The sequence below is a fragment of the Diadema antillarum genome, unplaced genomic scaffold (assembly GCF_040938485.1).
Source record: "Diadema antillarum isolate AM-2024a unplaced genomic scaffold, OU_Dant_1.0 seq00000861_RagTag, whole genome shotgun sequence".
Taxonomy (NCBI): Eukaryota; Metazoa; Echinodermata; class Echinoidea; order Diadematoida; family Diadematidae; genus Diadema; species Diadema antillarum.
In genome coordinates this window covers 699,380-720,000 of record NW_027271731.1, presented here as the reverse complement: position 1 = coordinate 720,000, position 20,621 = coordinate 699,380, and the positions used below count along the sequence as shown (strand labels likewise).

At 38.4% G+C, this 20,621-nt stretch overlaps 1 protein-coding gene across 1 annotated transcript; it reads left to right on the top strand.

The window, feature by feature from the left end:
- The first annotated feature begins 5,460 nt into the window (after positions 1-5,460).
- LOC139740572 (inactive selenide, water dikinase-like protein) lies at positions 5,461-17,864 on the top strand. Its single transcript, XM_071651158.1, has 7 exons — positions 5,461-5,855; positions 8,309-8,412; positions 9,341-9,490; positions 10,500-10,612; positions 11,532-11,722; positions 12,279-12,491; positions 14,553-17,864. The coding sequence occupies exons 1-7, from the start codon at positions 5,825-5,827 to the stop codon at positions 14,720-14,722; spliced, it is 972 nt and encodes a 323-aa protein (XP_071507259.1). The 5' UTR covers positions 5,461-5,824; the 3' UTR covers positions 14,723-17,864.
- Positions 17,865-20,621: the final 2,757 nt, after the last annotated feature.

Here is a 20,621-nt window from a genome sequence, read left to right as displayed (position 1 = left end):
CCCGTCCGGAATGGGAAACCCATTTATAGTGTACGCCCGGACCCGCGCCTGCCATGGTCGAGAGGAATGGGAGAAACATCTCTTCCAAGGACGTAAGCTCTAAGGACTTGGAAGGACTCGAACTTGGGATCTCCCTTCGAAAGTTTGTTAAGTGCAGGAGCAGTGATAGAACTATCTCGGCGTTATATCTCAATGTTAAAATGATTCATTTCATGCTGGAATATGCCATGGTGTCCGTATATGCCTCATTAATTCAATCTTAAATATGTTAAAGACTTAGTGAACTATAGTCACAGTGTGAAGTATTCGAAGGCCTCTGTCATTTCTGCCAATTTTCACATGATTATCATGGTTTATAATTCTGTTTATTGTATTATTGAAATATTTCAGATTCCATTTCTATTTTTTTCTTTCCTAATACTTCTTAGTTATAGTGGGTGACATTTGAAGCCTTTTATCATTTAAATAATACTTGCTATTCTTCACAATAATAAATTCATGGTTAACAATTATTCTAATATTTTATGGGAAGTGAGTTAATCTTTATGTTTTTCTTTAAGATTTTTCGGGAGACTAATTTTCATTGTCGGGCTACCAAAAATGAAATACAGTGTATAACTCTATTATGAAAATAAGTGTTGATATCAAGCCTTATATAGTTATATTATGCCTACACTCACATAGCATGAATAAATTTTCTTTGAAAGACGGTGTTATCGAAAAAGCGCGCTGGCTGCCTGTTACAGCTTCTCCAAAAAAGCACTAACTTTGCCATTAAAATTTGTCACAAGCGTGATGCAGATGGATTGTGTACTTTTTATCATCATTTTCTATACGTATTTCCTTAACGTCCTTGTATTTCCAATGCACTATTCTGACAGAACGATGTTGTTTATAGAGTTCCCATGCATCTATAAATATGGACGACATATAATTATCATGCATTCACCAAAGTTTTTTGATTGCTTAAAGTACTTACCATTTGCAGACTAAAACAAAAACCCAGCTTTAGTGCTTCAAAATAGTGCTAAAATGTGAGTTAGACCATAGGGATTGAAACAACTAATGTAAAAAATGTTAATCAGCACGATCAGCATAATCAATGATATAAGTATTGTTGACTATACAAAATGTGAACAATGGTTATAATAAAATTGCTTCTAGAATAAATCGTATACAGTTATGGTTTAGTGAGAAGAATAGTGATAATCTCCTTATATTTTAGGCTTTATTGTGAAATCTTAATGTGTTAGGATGCTTTGTGATACATATACGCATGTGCATCACATGTGATATCTCGAACATTTTTAAATCGCTGCTCCCAATGGTAAACAATACCTTTAAGTGTTGAACTGCCCCAAACTGTGTGATTTCTCTTTTTTTTTTCAAACTGTCACTACTTTTAAAGGGCGGTGAGTTGGCTCAGTCGGTAGCGCGTCTGCCTCACGATCACGCGGCCCGGGTTCGAACCCGAGCCTGGACTGAGCAATGTTGTGTGTAAACATACCGTCCCTCTAGCAAGAGGCAAAACACTCTGTCCCTCGGATAGGACATAAAATGGAGGTCCCGTGTATGAGAGAGTCACAGCTCATGCACGTAAAAGATCCCGCTTCATTCATTCATCGCAAAGAGCAGGGTGTCTAACCCGGTGAAGTTAGTGGTCCCACTCCATACACATCCAACTGGACCCCATGGAAGACCAGCTTAGTGTAGCTGAATATGGGCAATCCAGCCATCTTCACAGATGGAAAATGAACAACAACAACAAAAACAACAACAACTACTACTACTACTACTACTACTACTACTACTACTACTACTATAGTATTCCGAATGACACCGATCTCACACATTGTCTTCGGAATCCACGCCACTGGTTTGTTTGGGCAAAAATCTTCTCTTTAATCATAAACCGTGTTCATGATAATTCACTGATGTCATTAATTGCTTTTATCAATACAAATCAATTCTTTTCATGATGCATATTAATTAGGGCCTATTATACAAGGGCCTTATGTACTCAACGTGTAAAATAAAACAATTAGACATATATCATTGATCTGCTATAAGGTTATGTTTAATTGTTTACTATGTTTGGGGGAATGCATCCTATTATACAAGCATTATTTTTTTAGCATTCCTCCCCATCCCCGGCATTTTCATAATTTTAAGAATGCTTTTTGTGGTTCTTCTTTTTTACCTTATCAATGGTATATCCATAAACTTCACTTATCATTGACTTTGAATAAAATGCCGATATGATTATACATATATATACATATATGTATATATATATATATATATATATATATATATATATATATATATTTATCTATAGGTCTATTATATATGCACTTACATCTGATGTTGAAAATATGTATTTACATGTTTTGTTGGAGATGGACAAATAAACAAATGAATGAATGGATGAATGAATATACTCCAATAATCATTACGTCGTGACCGTCGGGTTATTATGATGATGTTAATTAATTTGATCATGACAAATAGTATGGTGCACAACTCTTAACTGCGGCCGACCTCACTTTGACTAAAGTGGAGCACTGCTTACAATTATTTTGATTTTGTTGATGTAGGCCCTACGGTGTTATCATTACATCGATATATATAGGAATCATTTGCCTCGGATAAAAACGTAAAAGCTCGATGATATCGTGACTTCTATTTAGGGCCTACGCTCTGCTCTACCAATACAACTCGTTGCAAGCTGCTTCTTTATATCGAGGCACAACCACAGAACTCTACACACACTGTGGGCACAACATACTAATCGAGTTTGATGAAGATGAAACAAAATGGTAGTTTACACTGGAGTACTGATCTAATCCGTCACAGACATGAGGTGCGGTTGTCAACAGACGCCAGAATACAACTCGTTGCAAGCCGCTTCTTTTATATCATACAGTAGGGGGTATAATATGCACAGAATCGAGTTTGATGAAGATGAAACAAAATGGGAGTTTACACTGAATAAGATACTATATATATATTCACAAAATATTCACTCTTGAAGAACTGAATAATAGACATGTACAGAAAAAAGTGAGTTTAGAGTGAAATTTGAGTGAATTTTGAATGAAAATGTTCATTATAATTTTCACTCAAAATTCACTCCAATTTCACTCTAAACTCACTCTTTTCTGCTATGCACTCCTTCAAGAGTGAAAATTTTCACTCTTTTTGTTGTTGTTGGGTTTTTTTAAGAGAGAGAGAGGTGATTGGTGGTGCATATATGATGCGGGTCGTATACGTACTCTAACAAAAGCTGACCGCCGAAATCGCATGCATTCAGCGCATGCCATGCTTTGATTCATTCCACAAGTCTAAAAAAGTCTAAAAAAAAGTAAAACACTATAGGAAATAAGGGCTTTTCTCAATTCTGCGTATTATCTATACGTTTTGATTATCACAAATGTGTTTGTATATATATATATATATAGATATATAGATATATAGATATATAGATATATAGATATAGGTGAAAGAAATAAGATTTGAGGCGGACGTGCTCTCTTGTTCTCCCTTCTAATCGAGTTTTCGGCCTGTCGTGGCCTTCATCAGGACTACCAACAGACCACATATTACAATAATAATTGTCTAGATGGCATAATATGCCATGATGTAATAAGTGCAATGTTATATAGGGCAATGCCGTATAGTTTTCGTTGTTAGGTTATATGTTCATAAGACCAGCATTGTCATCGAGGGAACTATTATACAATACAAGCTTTGCTCTTTTGTAGGTCCCCCACATTTTATGTTCGTAAAATTGTGTTTGTGTTCTCTTGTAATTACGAGGTTATGTCTAGTCTTATGTTCTATCGATTGTGTCATGGTATTTATGTTTGAGATATGGAACAATAAAATTAAATAAAATCAAAATCAATTATAACAATACCAATCTTCTGAAATATTACTTTTACACAAATCAGTTATTTATACTTCAACACAAAAATACAATCTAATATCATCTCATCAACAGAAACGTATTATGTATCATACAAAAAAATAAAAACATAAATTCAATTCCTGTATCAAACTTCTGAAATATAATAATCATACTTTGCCATCATTTTAAGCATGATTACAAACGTGTGTAATACATAGGCCTATGTATACACATATATTTGCATATGCATATTTTCATAAATATTATATCTAATGCATTATATGCATACACACATACATACATACACATATACATAACTATAATCAATATAACGCTATCTAAATCAACATAAAATACATCTAAATATTACCAATACATGTATAAATGTATGTGCGCGTGTGTGTGCATGTGTGCGTAATGAAGGTCCTCTCATAAAACGATTAACTATAACTGATTTGCATATAACTACGTAGTAGAAATACCTATATGGCAACCAATATTAGTGACTGATGAAGAGAGATCGACAAGGTTTTGCTTGTTTTATAAAGTTGCCTTTTTTAAAGCAGGGCTAAAAATCAGTGTTTTGTTTTTTTTCTTTGTCGATGTGACTCAAAGTAAAAATAAGAAGAATATGACAGTGTGGTAGAAGGTACTCTACAGAAGACCGTACACTTCTAACATTTTCTCCAAGTGCTATAGTATTTCTTCAGAATTCTAATAAATCAGCCATCACAACAAACCAATGAATGCTCAAGGCACTAGCAATCAATAGGCCTACGTGGCCACTGTACTTATGCATGTACGAATGATCTGTCAGATAACTCGGCGAGCGAGACGAGGCTCTAGCAACTAGGCTTGCATATGTTACGCATGAAGGCACTGTTACCTCCATGTGTTATGCATATATACAAAGTATGAGTCATATCTCTCTGTGAACAAATATAGTTCAGTAACAAATATAGTTCAGTAGATTTACGAGACAAATGACGATAAGTTCTTTGCAGTGACCTACAGTGACCCATGAGGGTCTGGAAAAACAAAAACAAAAACAAGCAAAAACAAAAAGAAAACTCGAAAGACTACTAGTATTCAATTTTTCGGTTAGAAATTATTTCATGACGTGTATACTGCGCGAGGCACCTGCTGGGTCGTTCCCCTCGCTGATGAACGATCAGCGGCATAACTTTCGCGCCATGTGACGTGTCGGACTTTCATCAACCAATCCAGTTCTGTAGAAAAATGAACCGCTTAGAACTGTCAATTATATTTTAGAACCGCTTAGCTAAGTAATAATTCGAAAGCATTTTCGGGTCATGAGCATGATGGTTATACGAATTGTAATGAGAAGTTCAAATAACTCCACTTGACAATGGAACAAAATATACATTGCATATTTTTTACAGAATCATTACGAAACGAACAGTGCAGTAAGAGTGATTTTTCCACAGAAGTAAATACTGACTGCTTTCATGCAGCATGAAAGAGCCTAAAGGGCTGTTGGCTTATGGGTAATCTTTTACCACGCGGTCATCTCGTGGTAACATTCTCATTGCCAGGGACTTGAAAATTGAGGTGTTACGGAAGGACCGAACCCGAGAGGAATTTTGACCCTCAAATAACATTTTCAAGATGGCAGGACTGCCACCAGAAGTGGTGCAGCAACAGCACCAGCATCAACAGATTGTTGTTCAACAGCAGCAACAATTCGAGGAGCAGGAACCCGTCGTGGTACAACAGCAGATTGTCCGCCGTTTCGATCCCGAGGCGCATGAACTCCACAAAGATTTCCGCCTGACGCGTTACACCGAGTTGAAAGGATGAGGGTGCAAGGTCCCTCGGGAGGCTCTGCTCAACCTCCTGAAGGGACTTGAACCGAATGAGGGGGAACAAGGACAGGGAGAACATTCAGAATACATGCAAGTCCCGTCTGGTGTCCCCAAATTCGGTGAGTATATTTTTACTCATGTTCAGCCAGTTAGGCAGTCTTGCCGTGCATTCGCCATGTTTGGGACGGCGTGGTGCGCGACCACTCATTCAATTTTGTGTCATTTTTTTAGATAATATTGATTCAAATCGATCAAAATGCACTCCTTCTTGTGTACGTCCTAATTTTGCATATAGGGCTTGTGGTCTTTGCGTGATACGTAATCGCAGTGATGCTGTTTAATGTTCTATTTTAGGCATTCAAAATGGGATGATGGTGGAAGATGTGACAAAGACTGGCGTGGGGGCCCTCGAGAAGTCGATTTGCATGAATGAATATTCATGATTCTCCTTCACGGAGCTCGCACTCTTCACGATGAACCCGCGCGTGCGACCGCTTCGCACATACTGTCATTGCACAGTCACATGGATAAGAAAAGCAATCCTGTCTTCATGTAGTTGTTCATGTTCCTTTTTCCTTTGCAATTCTATTCCTTCACTTTTTTTTTCTTCATCAGCATCTAATGTTCTACTTCCTCTGAAATTAAAGGGCAAGTAGAAACTACTTGATCTATCGCCTAACTACATAGAAAGTTGTCAAGTCAGTTGAAATGCCCTCAGACAGCTGACAGAAATTCAAAGAATCAAATATACTGTAAAACATGATCACATATTCGCGGCATAAAATTTTCGCGAATTGGAGCCGATGGCCTATTTCGCGGCATGAAATTTTCGTGAATTGCCACTGGCATTCAATGCATATAGTGCAGACAAGAACTTTTGTTTGCGTTTTAATTTCGCGAATCCGTGCTCGCGAAATTCGCGAAATTAAAATGCGAACATTCCTCGTTTTACACTGAATTACAGTATATGAAATTATATGTTTGAGTATCGCCTTAAATTTCAATAGCAAAAGAGAAAAAGTGATTGATCTTTGTAGCATGGTACATTGTAGTGTATAGATTTCTAACGTTTCTTTGTGAAAAAAGAAGCTATACTTCTAAGGTTTTAATTATTGCAGCATGTGCACAAACAATACAAAACATAGCAAAATGTGATGGGATACCCCATGAAAATTAAAGAAAACATTTAAACAGGCATCTATTCACATGCATTTGAAAATCAAAATGAATTCAGACAAATGGATAAAGAAACAAAGATGTATCATTATAATCATTTAAACTTTCAGTCATATGTTCATAGTTAATTTTCAACCATCTTGTTTCATTCTTTAGATGATTATACAGGGTTTTGCCTTGCATTGGGGCTTCTTCATAAAGTGTTGGAAAGTTGCTGAAATTAAAGGAGACCTCCGGATGATTTTTCAGACTTTTACATTTGAACGACTGTAAATTAGTGTATACTGCAGTGAGTACGGAGTTTCAGAATTTCTAGTGATTGGGATGCAGTGTTTTAAAAATTTATGGCAAATTGCAAATTGCAATGAACAAGGATGATGACATGGCAGCCTCACCATAAGAGTAAAGAAATTTTCTCATTATTTCAAAACACTTTCCCAACTTTGCTTTTCACTTGCCCCGGGCAAGCGCTCATATAGCACCTTGATGTAGACTACAATGTGGCTTGAAGCCATGACACTGGGATTGATGCAGAGTACTGTGTATTAATGTACAGTATTTGCGGTTTGTTGTTCAATTTTTACTGAAAGTTTCCATTTATGAAACAAATACGATTCAAGTTAGCAAGTTGATAATCATTACGTAACAATTGCAGGGTAGTATACCATGAAATTAAAAGAAATGAAAATATTTCACTGATTACAAAGCCACTTTTGATGTATTGAAATCAATACTTGCAATTTTCTGAAGTTCTACATACTTCCTCCATAATTTTCCACAATTTGTCAACCCTGTTGGCTTTACCTTGAAAATTGAAAGATGTTGTATGGCCATATGACCACTATTTTGGTTACAGAGTTTGCTGATAGGTTTCAATCAGGAATAAAGTGTGTCCAATGTACATAGCAAGGCAAAAAAAGAGAAAGTATTTAAACACAACAACTGAAAAACAAGATGTGCAAATCAGATGTGTTAATGACATTATCACAACATAGGATGCTGTTGACATATGTACACATTTTCACAAATTTCCAGTCTTTAAATGAAATCAGAATAGTGTATTCAATTCTTTTTCATGAGAAGAGCTTTTGTGGCTTAGTAAGCAAGACAGTTTATCAGTCTTGAAGTCCCTTGATTGAGTCCCCCATCAGACAATGACTAAGCAGGCAGGAACAAATTATCAACCGCTATTCTTGCAGTTATCTTGCTTCATTTCACTGCTTTCATTCAGTAAGAAATCTGTTTCTTTATGGGGCTTTCTTTATGTTGCTTTTTCATAGAGTGAATTTCATTCTGCAATTTTGTTTGCGTCAACCTCTGAAATATTGATTTCACCTAATATAAATTTGTTTATCTGCATAAGATATTGGTGACTTCTTCCTGTTTTCAAATGTAGGTATCGGCATGGACTGCAGTGTGACCCCCCTGAGACACGGCGGTCTATGCCTTGTACAGACTACAGATTTCTTCTTTCCTCTTGTTGATGATCCATACATGCAAGTAAGTGCCAGTTTATGGATTGGATAGTATTTATGATTTAACTGGTGTAGCCCAACTATGTTGAAGAAGCATTGCAACTTTATAATCATCTCCAAATAAAGTGCTGGCAAACAAAGCTTTTTATTGAAATGATTGTGGGCATGATGGAAAGATTGGAAAAGAATCAAATGAATTGTTAGTTTTACTGCAAATTTCAGTACTTATTTTTGGATTGTGCGCAGCTGATCTCCAGATTATGTTTAAATGTGTAAAATGCTTTATGATCCTGTATTATAATTTTCAAGGAAACAACATGACCCCCCATTAACTTAGTGAGGATGACTACATCTAAGCAAAATATGAAATGGATTTACAACTATTTATGTCTAGTGTACAGCACAGCTGCCCAGTAGTATGTTTTAACTTATCTAATATTCATATTTCTTTGTCCCCAAAACAGCAAATGTCGTAGTGATTTGATGAAATTTTTGTTAAAATTTGCATGCTGCACATGCATAACTTCCCATCTTTAAACCAAACTTATTTTGCAACTATCTAAAGTAACATTTTGGTTTGCTGAGTCAGCAACTCTGGTTTAGAGTCATGGTAAGTGTCCAAAATCTGAAATATCACTGAGCATTCAAAAGCTTTTATGCCTTTATATCCTTGTGTATAGTGCATACAATTATTGCAAAAATAATATCCCCTGTTGCCTATGGGGCAACTGTCTATGTGCAATTTACAGAATGCCTTACTTTCCACTGTTACTAGTGCTCTAAGTCTGCCAACCAAAATTTTGGTACCCATTCATGTTGAGATGAAATGTTTTCAGTGAGTTATGAAATTATTTGTCATCTCACATAAAGAGCACTGCATTTAATTTCTTAAAATCCATGTTATACGAAAGATCTAACCATGTAATCTATCAACTCGAACATTCTATTTACAGGGCCAAATTGCCTGCGCCAATGTGTTAAGTGATTTGTATGCGATGGGAGTGACAGACTGTGACAACATGCTGATGTTGCTGGGTGTGCCCAAGGCTTTCACAGACAAGGAACGAGACGCCATCATGCCACTCATTATGAGCGGTTTCAAGGTATTCCATTCGTGACATCGTGAGATAAAATTGAGCAAAGATACATGAACTTATTTTCAATTGCAAGTATAACCTCATGAAAGATTGCATTTTATCATGCATTTTTTCTCTGCCTCCCCCTTACACCCCTCCCCCCCCCCCCAAAAAAAAAAAAGGGGGTGGGGAGAGAAAGTTTGTAAAGGAATTTAGTTTACCCCAAATGTACTTGAAGCAGTCAGAAAGATTTAACTTTTGAAGAGTAAATAGGAGGCAACAGACTGTAGAATATTACCTTTAAAAGGGATGGCTAGTAACTGATCAGTGGGAATGCTAAAGGATGATTGTTCCAATTCTTGTGGGATTCATTTAAGAGTACATTATGTATCTATTGTTGTGTGAAAATCATTTGCTTCAGAACGGTCTCATATTCAAGTAATGTGCAGTTTGATGCCCCGTCACTGTAAAGGCATGCTAGCCTGGAAACATTAAACTGTACATTACTTGAATATGAGACCATTCTGAAGCAAATAAATTTCACACAACAATAGATATATAAAGTACTCTTAAATGAATCCCACAAGAATTGGAACAATCATCCCCCAGCATTCCCACTGATTCCCACTGATCAGTTACTATCCATCCCCTTTAAGGTAGAAAATGTAATTTTGTAAACTCTAGCTTGGATATTTGGATATGACTGAGATATACAAAGAAAGCTATCATAATAAAATGTGACAGGCCACAACTTTTATTACAAGGTAGGATCTCTTTGTTTTACGTTATTTTATTTCGTGAGTTTACGCAAGAACTCACAGTGAGAGCCTGCTCGACGCGCACTTGGATATATCTGGTCAGTTAAATCAGAATCAAATTTCATCAAATAAACTTTCAATTCCCCTTAGAATTGTGTGCGTTTTAACAATTCATAGAGTGGTTTCTAAATATCTCGCAAATGTCAAAGCTGAATCCTTGCCTCAAGCAGTACTATACCATCCCTTTAACTTGCAAAAAAATTTGTTGATGGGACTAGGATAAAGCCCAAGAGGGAGGAACAAATGTGACTGGAGGTCAGACTGTGATCAATCCATGGTGTCTTGTTGGAGGTGTGGCCACAGCCGTTTGTCTACCAACAGACATCATCAGGTATGCCCACCCTTGAGGTTGTGAAGCTTTGTTGATTTGATGGTCTTTTTAGTGCTTTGAGTAATGCTGTTGAAAAAATTGTAATTTTGATGGTCTTTGATTGTTGATTTGATGCTCTTTGTAGTGCTTCGAGTAATGCTGTTGGAAAATTGTAATTTTGATTATCTTTTAATTGTTGATTTGATGACCAGTCTTTTAAGTTCTTTCAGTAATGCTGTTGGAAAATTGCAATTTATTTCATTGATTGTACTGATCTGGCTTTCATTGGAGTTTCTAGCATTTGTACCAGCATTCTCCATACTTTTCCAACAGGAGTATCCCTTGCCTGCTAGCATGTGGTGGGCATGTTGACAAAAAGTACTGGTGTTGGATTATGCTTGATTACATAAGGAAATGACCAAGGACTGCCTTTCAAATGATGTAGAGAGGGGAATAGTGTGGGTAAAAAGCTTATAGATTTAATTCACAACACTGAAAGAATGTCAGTTATTACAGACATTTACCTAAGGGCCCATTAGTCATTATGTGTAGTATGTGTATTTTTATTGAAATACTATACCCGGACGGTATCACAAAGGTTATCAGTTTGTACCAGAGGGATACTGACTGCTTGTGTAACAATTTCAGGACATTGTCTGCCCAGTTATTTGCTGCTACTCTCAGAATGAAGCAATAGATTCTGAATGCTTTCGAGTTCCTGCAGCAGTTTTTATGAAGTGAGGCAACATGCCATCTCTGGGTTGTAATAAGTTGGTAGCAGCCAAGGAGACCAAACTGTGTATTAACACTCAATATCACAAGCCTTAAAACCACTGCTTTATGTACAATGGATATCCTCTGCAGCATTTAGGTCGGTTAAGCAGACCATATGCAAAACCCACATTTCTATGGTCTCCCTCTTCTTGTGTCGTATGTTCAGCCCAAACAATGCTGTTGTCGGCGACGTGCTGGTGCTGACCAAACCCCTCGGGACCCAGATTGCGGTCAACGCCCACCAGTGGCTGGACCAGCCCGATAAGTGGAGGAAGATCCAGTCAGTGGTGTCTCCGGAGGAGGTGGAGCGAGCCTACCAGGAGGCCATGTACAACATGTCCCTCCTCAACAAGGACGGTACGTTGGGTTGGTCGGTCAATCGGTTGGGATGTGTGAGATTTCTCCCTCTGCCGTTGATTGTAGTCCACGGTTCCAAGTTGCCTCCCTAGCTCACATAATGTAATAAACCACAGATTGTTAGATTGCAGCGTATTTGTTTTAACGACCAAATAGTGTGGGGAAACATAGCTGGTTTGACTGAATCAATTTTCGTTTGCTGCCCGCCGGGGTACATTCGAAAATCACAAATAGCGCCTGTCAGTGAATATTTGTATCGAAGCATATGCTCAACAGTAACGGTTGACTCCTGTGGAGATTCTTTGGCTGTGTGTGTACTTACACAGATATAATTTGTGAATCCCCTGAAAGTTATTATTCTCTCATGTACATTTGCCCAAGAATGTCTTGTATTCAGACTAGCGTGTCACATGGTTAAAGATTAGGGTAAAACCCATGTCTAATGCTTAGGGGATGAGGGTGTAGTGTGTGGTATATGGTTTTAGTCCATGTCCAGAACAAGACTGCCAATTCCAGAAGAGGAGAAAGTAATTTTTCTCCGTCTCTTAATGTGCAGCTGCCTTGCTGATGCGGAAATTCAATGCCCACGGCGCAACAGACGTGACCGGCTTCGGTATTCTGGGCCACGCCAAGAACCTGGTGGAGAACCAGAAGAACGAGGTGCGCTTTGTCATCCACAACCTGCCGGTCATCGCCAACATGCAGAATGTCGCCAAGACGTGTGGCAACCAGTTCCAGCTGCTACAAGGCTACTCAGCAGAGACCTCCGGTAAGGGTCGCTTGTCTGCTCACTTGCTCTGCTTTGCATAGCCAGTTAGTTCTAAAAATGCCGAAGTAATTTTGGGACTTCTCATGAAAGCAATCATGTCAAAGTTTTCTCTTCTACAGTATCATTTTTGCAGCCGAGGATAAGACAACCAAGTTTAAAGGGCCCAAATATAGGTTAGTGTGATAAAAAAGAATAAAATCTTATGAGTTCGACAGTAAAAATTTGACTGAAATCGGATGAAAAATAATGAAGTAATGACATTTTGAAGTTTTGCTAATTTCTGTAAAACAGTTCTTGTACAGTGGATATGAATATGCAAGTGAGTGAGCTGACCATGTCATAACCTCACAATTTTCCAGTGATCGTGTACAAAAAAATGATGAAAATTCAATGTTTTCTGTCATTGAAGTCTGAAACATGATGTCGTTCCTGGTTGAATAATTTCAGAATAGTGATCAGTTAGATATAGACCGATTCGGGTTCGTTGAGGGCAGCAGACAATTTGTGGCGCTGGGCGCAGCCATGAGCTCATTTTGAGGTGTCTAAGCCGACCCCCCCACCCCCGGGCAACATGTTTATCACGCACTTGTAACAAAGGTTCGTGCACTAAGCAAGCGTTCGCGCACTAAGCAAGCGTTCGCGCACTCAGTATGAGACGCCTATTGGCTAAAACGACCATGCATCAGTTTTTCGTTCCGCGCGCGGAAGGGGGTGGGGGAGGGGGGGGGTCGGCTAAGACACCGCGTTAATGGCGCTGCCCATGCCAAAAATACACATAGCGCGTCACAGAATCGGTCTATACGAGGATTTGAGCTTCCGGCATAATTGCGTTTGAATGAAAAACTGGAAATTTCAAAATTTTATGTACAAACTATATGGCAAGTTGTGAGGGAATGACATGCTCACTTTGTGATTTGCATATTGACTGTTCAAGAACTGTTTCCTGAAAAAACTTCAAAATGTCATAACTTCCTTATTTTTCATCCAATTTCGATCAAAATTATACCATTGAACTCGTAATATTTTACTCTTACTTATCAGGCTAACCTATGTTTGGACTGGATTTCCCCTTTAAAGACTGAATTTCTGGCAGTCTTTACTCTTGACATCAATTCCCTTTTGAGACTGAAAGCAGATTTGACCCAAAATGAAAGCCTCACATTGGCAAACCTGTGGTAGAATTTGAAGCTGGGCATGTAATGTTTTCAGTAATGTTTACAGCAATTTTTGTTCTTTTTTTTCACCATTGCTCGTCCACATAATCAATAATATGTGGAAATGGCTGTGGAAAAGATTAATCTCGTGAAATAGTTGGTTTCTGTTGCATTGCCTGAAACATTTGAACAAATAGCTGTAGTTTCAAGTGCTCAGAAGGCTCTTTGTTGCAATATACCCCACAACTAACTTTTTTTGAAATTTCATTTGAAATGGCCATATTACTAGTAGTTGATCAAAGAACTAGCGAAGAACCACAATTCAGATGTCGATTTCCTTCAGTTGGAAAATTCTAGTACTCGCTTCATCCAAACTTCCTTGAACTCATGACTATAGTATACAGTGCACTCCCATTATAATGAAGTCCTCGGGACTGGCAGTTTTCTCTCGTTATACAGGGTGCCTGAATTTAGGCCCTGGTAGTTGCCGAAGTTCAGGCCCTTTCATGTGCACAGTATGTTCCGATTGAGTGAATGCAGCAATATTAGTACAACACATCGGTGAGGTTTGAGGAAAGGCAGACAATTTGTTCCAAAAAGTTATGACTTTCTAAAGTCATTAGATGCCTTTCACTCTATCCCAAGGATGTTGATGATCATTAACCTCCAAGAATTCACAAGAGTGTAAACACAGCATTAGTCACTAGAATTTCTCGGATCCCATGCATGTGAACGTATGATTTGCTGTATGTGTGTGTGTATATATGAAGATATATATTATACATATCCATGTTTTTTTGGACAGTACTTCATGTCTTTATAACAATTGCATTGGCATGCATGTTGATTGATAGTTTTCTGAGGTGTTATTTTTTTTTTATTGTGTACTCTTTTTTTTTTTGGTCAGGCGGTCTGCTGATTGCATTCCCTCGGGAGCAGGCGGCAGCCTTTTGCCGTGAAATGGAAAGGACAACTAGCCACACGGCTTGGATCATCGGCATTGTGGACAGAGGTCAACGTACGGCGCAGATCATCGAGAAGCCCCGGGTCATTGCCGTGACGACCAAGATGCATTAATTAAGGAGCGTGGCGGTGACGGTGGTGGTGTAGGATGCCTTGTGAACACTGACAAAGTCCATCGTTGAACAGTGCTGAGAGGGAAGGAGAGGAACGAAATTGTTTGTTTTTTTGTGTCTTAATGAGATCATCCGTGGATGGCTACTCCAGCTTTAAAGGCGGCACTACACCTCCGTCATTTGCGTTGTGGAGTGGAATGTGAACTGGGATAACACTAGTAGTAGGAAGCATGTTAGAAGTCAGTCTCTCCCTCTGCGTTCATGTCTTGTGATCGTGTCCAGGATTGGAAAGGGTGATACAAATGCTGCAGACATGCCAGCAATGCTTTTTACTGTTACACGAGTAACATTACTCCAGGGAGTATACAACATTTGCACAACCTTTCACTATCATCTGCAGCATTTCATGTACATATTCACTGTGTTTTACCATGTTACTGGGCTTTTTAAAAAAAATACAGCAAACTCCTCTTTTTCAACAATTTTAAAAAAGTGAATTAAAAAAAAAAACCCTGTTAAATTTTTGACAGTTGTTGATGTCCTGTCCATCACCTTATAAGGTTTTCTGATGTTGAGCATAAGTAATAATGAAGACAAACAAATCAGCGTTTTCCATACATGCCCTGCAAGGTATGATGTACCTGAGCAAAATTATCTTTATGGGATATTGAGTACAGCATGTCTTCTTTCTTTTCATCCCGAAATATGAATATCCTGGAATCATGGCAGTCAAATGCACAGTACCGTATCCCAGGTTTAGTCGTAAACTCCAAATTACAAGAACTTTTTCTGGATGCTGTCGTGCACAGTTGATCATCGTTGATATTTTGCTGAAATGTAACCTGATATGTGGCCAATAATTGGAGCCTCATTGAAAGAGTGTTGGCTGCTGTGGGGGTAAATTGCAAGTGACCACTTTGTGACCAGTACAATGGAAACTCTCATTCATAGTATAGGGAAGATACCTGGTATATAACAAAATCTTCTATTCAGTCCCAGTGTAACCAATTCATTTGTGTTTTCATACAATGGAACCTTGTGTTGATGAGGTGACAGTCGGATAAAGCAAAATACCTGATATAACGAGGAAACTTCACAGTTTTTTCTTTTTATATTCTTGTGTGTTTTATCCCTCAAACAACAAGGTTAGATACCCAATATAAGGATGAAATTTTGCTGGCCCAAAGCAGCTCATCATAACAAGGTTTTCCTGTACCTTACGCAGCTGATATGACAAAATACTAGATTAGCAAAAGTTCCAGGACCCAGGACCTCTTTGCACCAAGTTTCCACTGTACATCATTAACCCCTTCATATATAAATGCAGCTTCCACTATAGCTGTGTCTCTGTCTCATACGTACCCAGTATATGCAGTTCAAATCCTTTTTCCCATGTGATGTATCGCCACTCAATGTATTCAATATGGAGTCCTTTAAACACCATATTATTCTCACACGGAGTAGCGAACATTGTTGTTGTTTTTCTTCTCTTATAATACTCTGCTAATCTTCTCCATGCATACTGTATCATGATCATTGGGTCACATAAGCTGCATTCTCTCATTGCACTAATTTGGAAGTGTCTTGTGAAACAAAATTCAGGTGACCTTTGACCTTTTAATATTGTGGCTGGGGGTTGCACAGCCCCTCCAGACAAGGAGATACATAACTTGTTCATATCATTTGTTTGTTTGTTTCTTAATGTGTACTGTGCCAAAATGAACTCTGCCTGGTGATTTTGTTGCATTGCAGAAAAATTGGGAATGTCTTTAAGGGTCAGTCATTTTCTAGCCAATAGACCCTTTACTGTTGATTATGCAGAGCTCGAGCAAGATTTTTGAAGACACATCAAACTCTGTAATGACCTTAGTTGCAGCCCACAAACATTGCCAAAATCCACCAGTGGCTTTTGATGTGCTGAGATAGACTCTAGTAGAAGTTAGACCTCACCTGAGGTTCACGGTTCATAAGTAACTTTACGAGAGGAAAGGAGGGAAGCCCCGTCTCGTTTAATGTACATAATTATGTCCTGTGTTTCTAAATTGCCATTTGATGTTACCTTGGGGTCGGATCAACATCATCTGGCAATACATTCCAGTGTGAAAGAGAAAGGTAGAAAAAAAATGATAAACAAAACAAAAAAAAAGATATGAAATGCGAAGAATTACTTGGTCCAATGTGTACTGTATGATACTGAAGCATTTATTTTTAGCTACAGTGATTATTATTATTTTTTTAAACCATGTAACAACCTGATCATTTAGGTGTTTTGTAGGTTTTGTATTCATCCATCCTCCATTTTCTTCTCCTTCCACTGACGTAAAGGCCACCAGGAACGTGAATCTGGTGGCTCGTTTTTTTCGTCGCATTATGACGATGATAATCCAAGCATCTCATGTTTACCACATTTGGTTCGACTCATAGCACCCTCACAAGCTGGCCTGCATGTCAATTGGTCCGGGACTTGAGCAAACGCTGGAGTACAATTGCACGCATGCTTACAAAGCCTGTGAGTCTCCATCGCGGGGGGCACCACCGCCCGAGGGCGCTCTACATGATGCCGCATCGTTAAACCACACTGGGATGGATTTCCCGGGTGGGGTGATGCGGCGGATCCCCTCTCGGGGGGAGCGCCCTTGCGGGCCCGGTGCCGCGATGCAGATCAGGATCCTATTTGTCGAGAACCTTTGCAAAAAAAAGTTATATCTCACTTTCTATCCACATGTTGACATCTTTCTTTTGAAAACGCACTCGAGCTTTAATGTGCTGTTCATGCTCTGTTCATTGCATAGCAAATTATTCAGCATCACTTATCAATAAAAGTCATATTTTTTTGCCGGCAGTCCCTTATTTGTGCTTGTGTTTCCTTTTTTGCAGGATCTGTACCTTCCAGTTTGCTCATGTCACCCCATAGATATGCATGGAAGTCCGAGAAGCATGGATTGGCATTTACTCAAAGAGCTTGCAAGCAATTCTTCGTAATACAGTATGTCCAGGATTTAGAGTAAACGATTCCATAGACATGCATGTCAAGTCTGCAAGAGTACATAATGCATTGCAATGTTTCTCATGTACTTGAGAGATATGATGATTAAGAAGGAGGTGTAGCTACAAGTGCATTCTTCAACTGGAGGAAATTTGGTTCAGCTAGACGTACACTGTTGGTTGAGTAGAAGAGTTCTTCCCCCCGCTTCCCCTGCCATAAATTAGAACAATTCAAAACTTTTATAAGTATGCAACCCAACGAAACACTTGTGTTATCTAAAATGCTGAGAGACAAAAAGACAACAAGAAGAAAACAAAATTTCTAAACAATACGTAAAACATCATTACCTGAAACATGTAAAGGAAGATGGGTTATATACCCATGGCACGTATGTTGATATGCACTGGTGGTGATACTTCATGCAGTTTTTGAATAACAATACAGTATTATGCAAAAAGATTATGGTGATGCCAATTCAGTATTCTTAGACTTCCATATATATCTGTTGCCTGCCCTTCTAACCCTTTTGTTTTTCCTGTTGTGTGAATACATTGGCACTCTCCCTCTATCCAATAGACCTTTTCTGTGATGTACTACAATTTGTGGGTCTTTCTCTTCCTACAGTCTCGTACAATGCATTTCATTCACGTGCTCCCTCCCATTAAGTTCCATAGGTAGGAATTCAATTAGTTGTCGCTGGGTAGGGCAAGCCTGCAGCAAGCTTTTGTGATTTAAGGGCAACTTTCGTGAACAAAACATGCATAAAATCTGAAACATTACAGAACCAGTCTATCGCACAAGGTGTACATAGTATCACATATTAGTTTGGTTGTGGAAATCATATGCATACGCAGTCATCGTAATGCATCATAGCCCTTTGTAGCTCTCAACTGCTATATGTGCCATATATTTAGCGAGTGTAACTTTCGCAAATCAGGACTTCCCAGCAATTTTGGGAGTTGTTAAATTTGCGATAGTGGAGTACTGTAATCAACAGAGAAATATACCAGTATGTGTGCATGTCACATTCATATCAGGATCAGAATACACATTTCTGCATGTTCTTAAATTCGCAAATAGCATCCAACTTGCAAAAATTGAAAACCATACAAAGTACATATAGGTGTATATGACGTATACATTATCTGGTACACTCGCAAACTTTTTTTTTTGGGGGGGGGGTGGGGCTGGTAGAGAACCACAAAAGAAGATTGAGAAGAAAGCAATGTAAATCAATGTTTCGCAGCTAAGTGTTGTAGCATGTTCACACTACAGCAGTATAGTTTATGTATCCATCTTGCTTATGAATAGTTAGTGTGCATCAATCATCTGACCTTTCATTGTATCCATGGCACTTTGCTTACTACTCGACTTGTGCCTCTTAACTGCACCCATTCATGTGGCTACAATATTGGTATGAATTATATGACAACATCTACTAAGTAGACAACTCTGATCAATCTGACGACTACCATGTCAGAGGAACTAATTGGTGTGCATTTGTTGAAAATATAATCTGAGCTTCCTTGTATCGTAACCCTAAGCTCAGCAAACTGTTGAGGTAAAAAAAAAAAATGACAGTTACAAAAAAAAAAAAAATGTAAATGTTTTGTGCGCATACGTTTCAGAGATTTATAACATGCAATGTAACAAGATGAAAGTGACATGCGATGTCACGGCACAATCGTGTTCTGCTTGGTGAGAGAGGATTAAGGAGTGCACCTAGAGCCCAGGTGAGCAGACTGTGGCTCGCGCACGATAACCCTCTGTTGTCGACCGGAACCGATGATGCTTTTAGCAGTGGTGCATGCTGGGAAATGTGGCAGAGGTCGGCTATGTCATTGGGCCGGGTAGGCATATGACGCTTGCGGCGGTCAAGCACATTGCGTGCCCCGCCGCAGCTGACCCAGAACTCTACGCTGGTTCAGTGCTGTAGCGGACCTCTTCCTGACCTTTGCATGACATCATCAATGATGACCTGGCCATGCCAGAGGAATGTGTGTATATTTATATATTGAGAAAAAAAAAAGATGATTAAAAAAAACAAGATAAACAATGATCACATGGGTTTCATATCCTTAGACTGTGACTGATGTCTGAGTGGTGTAGTTTAAAAGCAAGTCTTGATGAGGGAAGCGGGTCTACCATACGATTGAATTGACCACAAAAATAGTGAAGGCATTTGAAATCAGACAAAAATATGATATATTGTAGAATTCTGAATTTGCACCATCTTCACATGACGATTAGACATTCACATACAATGAGATAAGATCTTTGCCAGCAAATTTCATAATTTGTTATACACGCAATACATAGCTGTTTCTTGTACTGGTTGAACAATCCTCTTTCTAATGGTATCACAAAATCATTTCGAATCTTATAAGTGGTATTTAATATGCGATAGATACACATTAGTCACTTCTTCAAATCATTTCAAGATAAGCAGTTGAAGACTGATGAGGTGCTGACATTATTATGAGTGTCTAATTTGCACATGCAATTACAACTGATACACATGTATTGCAGTTACAAAATGGTTAAATATTAAAATCATACTGCATGTACATTATGTATTTTTTTTCTTCAAAATTTGATGAAACTTGATTCCCCCCCCCCCCCACTTGACTTCACCCATGACTTGTTATTGAAGTACTTCATTATTTTTTTTAGTTGCATGCACAACTGGCAACAGAATGTCAACATTGATCAATAGGGAAGACTATGAACACAAAGCACTAATTGTAAATGTACACTTCAAGAAAGGGAGAAAATGAGAAAAGAAGCAAACACCACCTTCCATACACTTGCAGCGAGAACAAAAGACTAAGGGTGACAGGGGTTTACATTTCAGTGCATGGACCAAGTAAGTCAAGAAGATATTCTTTACATAATCAAGCATAATTTGATGCAA

Excerpts from the sequence above, each read along its gene's own strand:
- LOC139740572 (XM_071651158.1), top strand. The coding sequence starts at position 5,825 with ATGCAAGTCCCGTCTGGTGTCCCCAAATTCG. Across the intron at positions 9,491-10,499 it reads TCATTATGAGCGGTTTCAAG|GATAAAGCCCAAGAGGGAGG; the intron begins GTATTCCATTCG and ends TGATGGGACTAG. Across the intron at positions 12,492-14,552 it reads CTACTCAGCAGAGACCTCCG|GCGGTCTGCTGATTGCATTC; the intron begins GTAAGGGTCGCT and ends TTTTTTGGTCAG.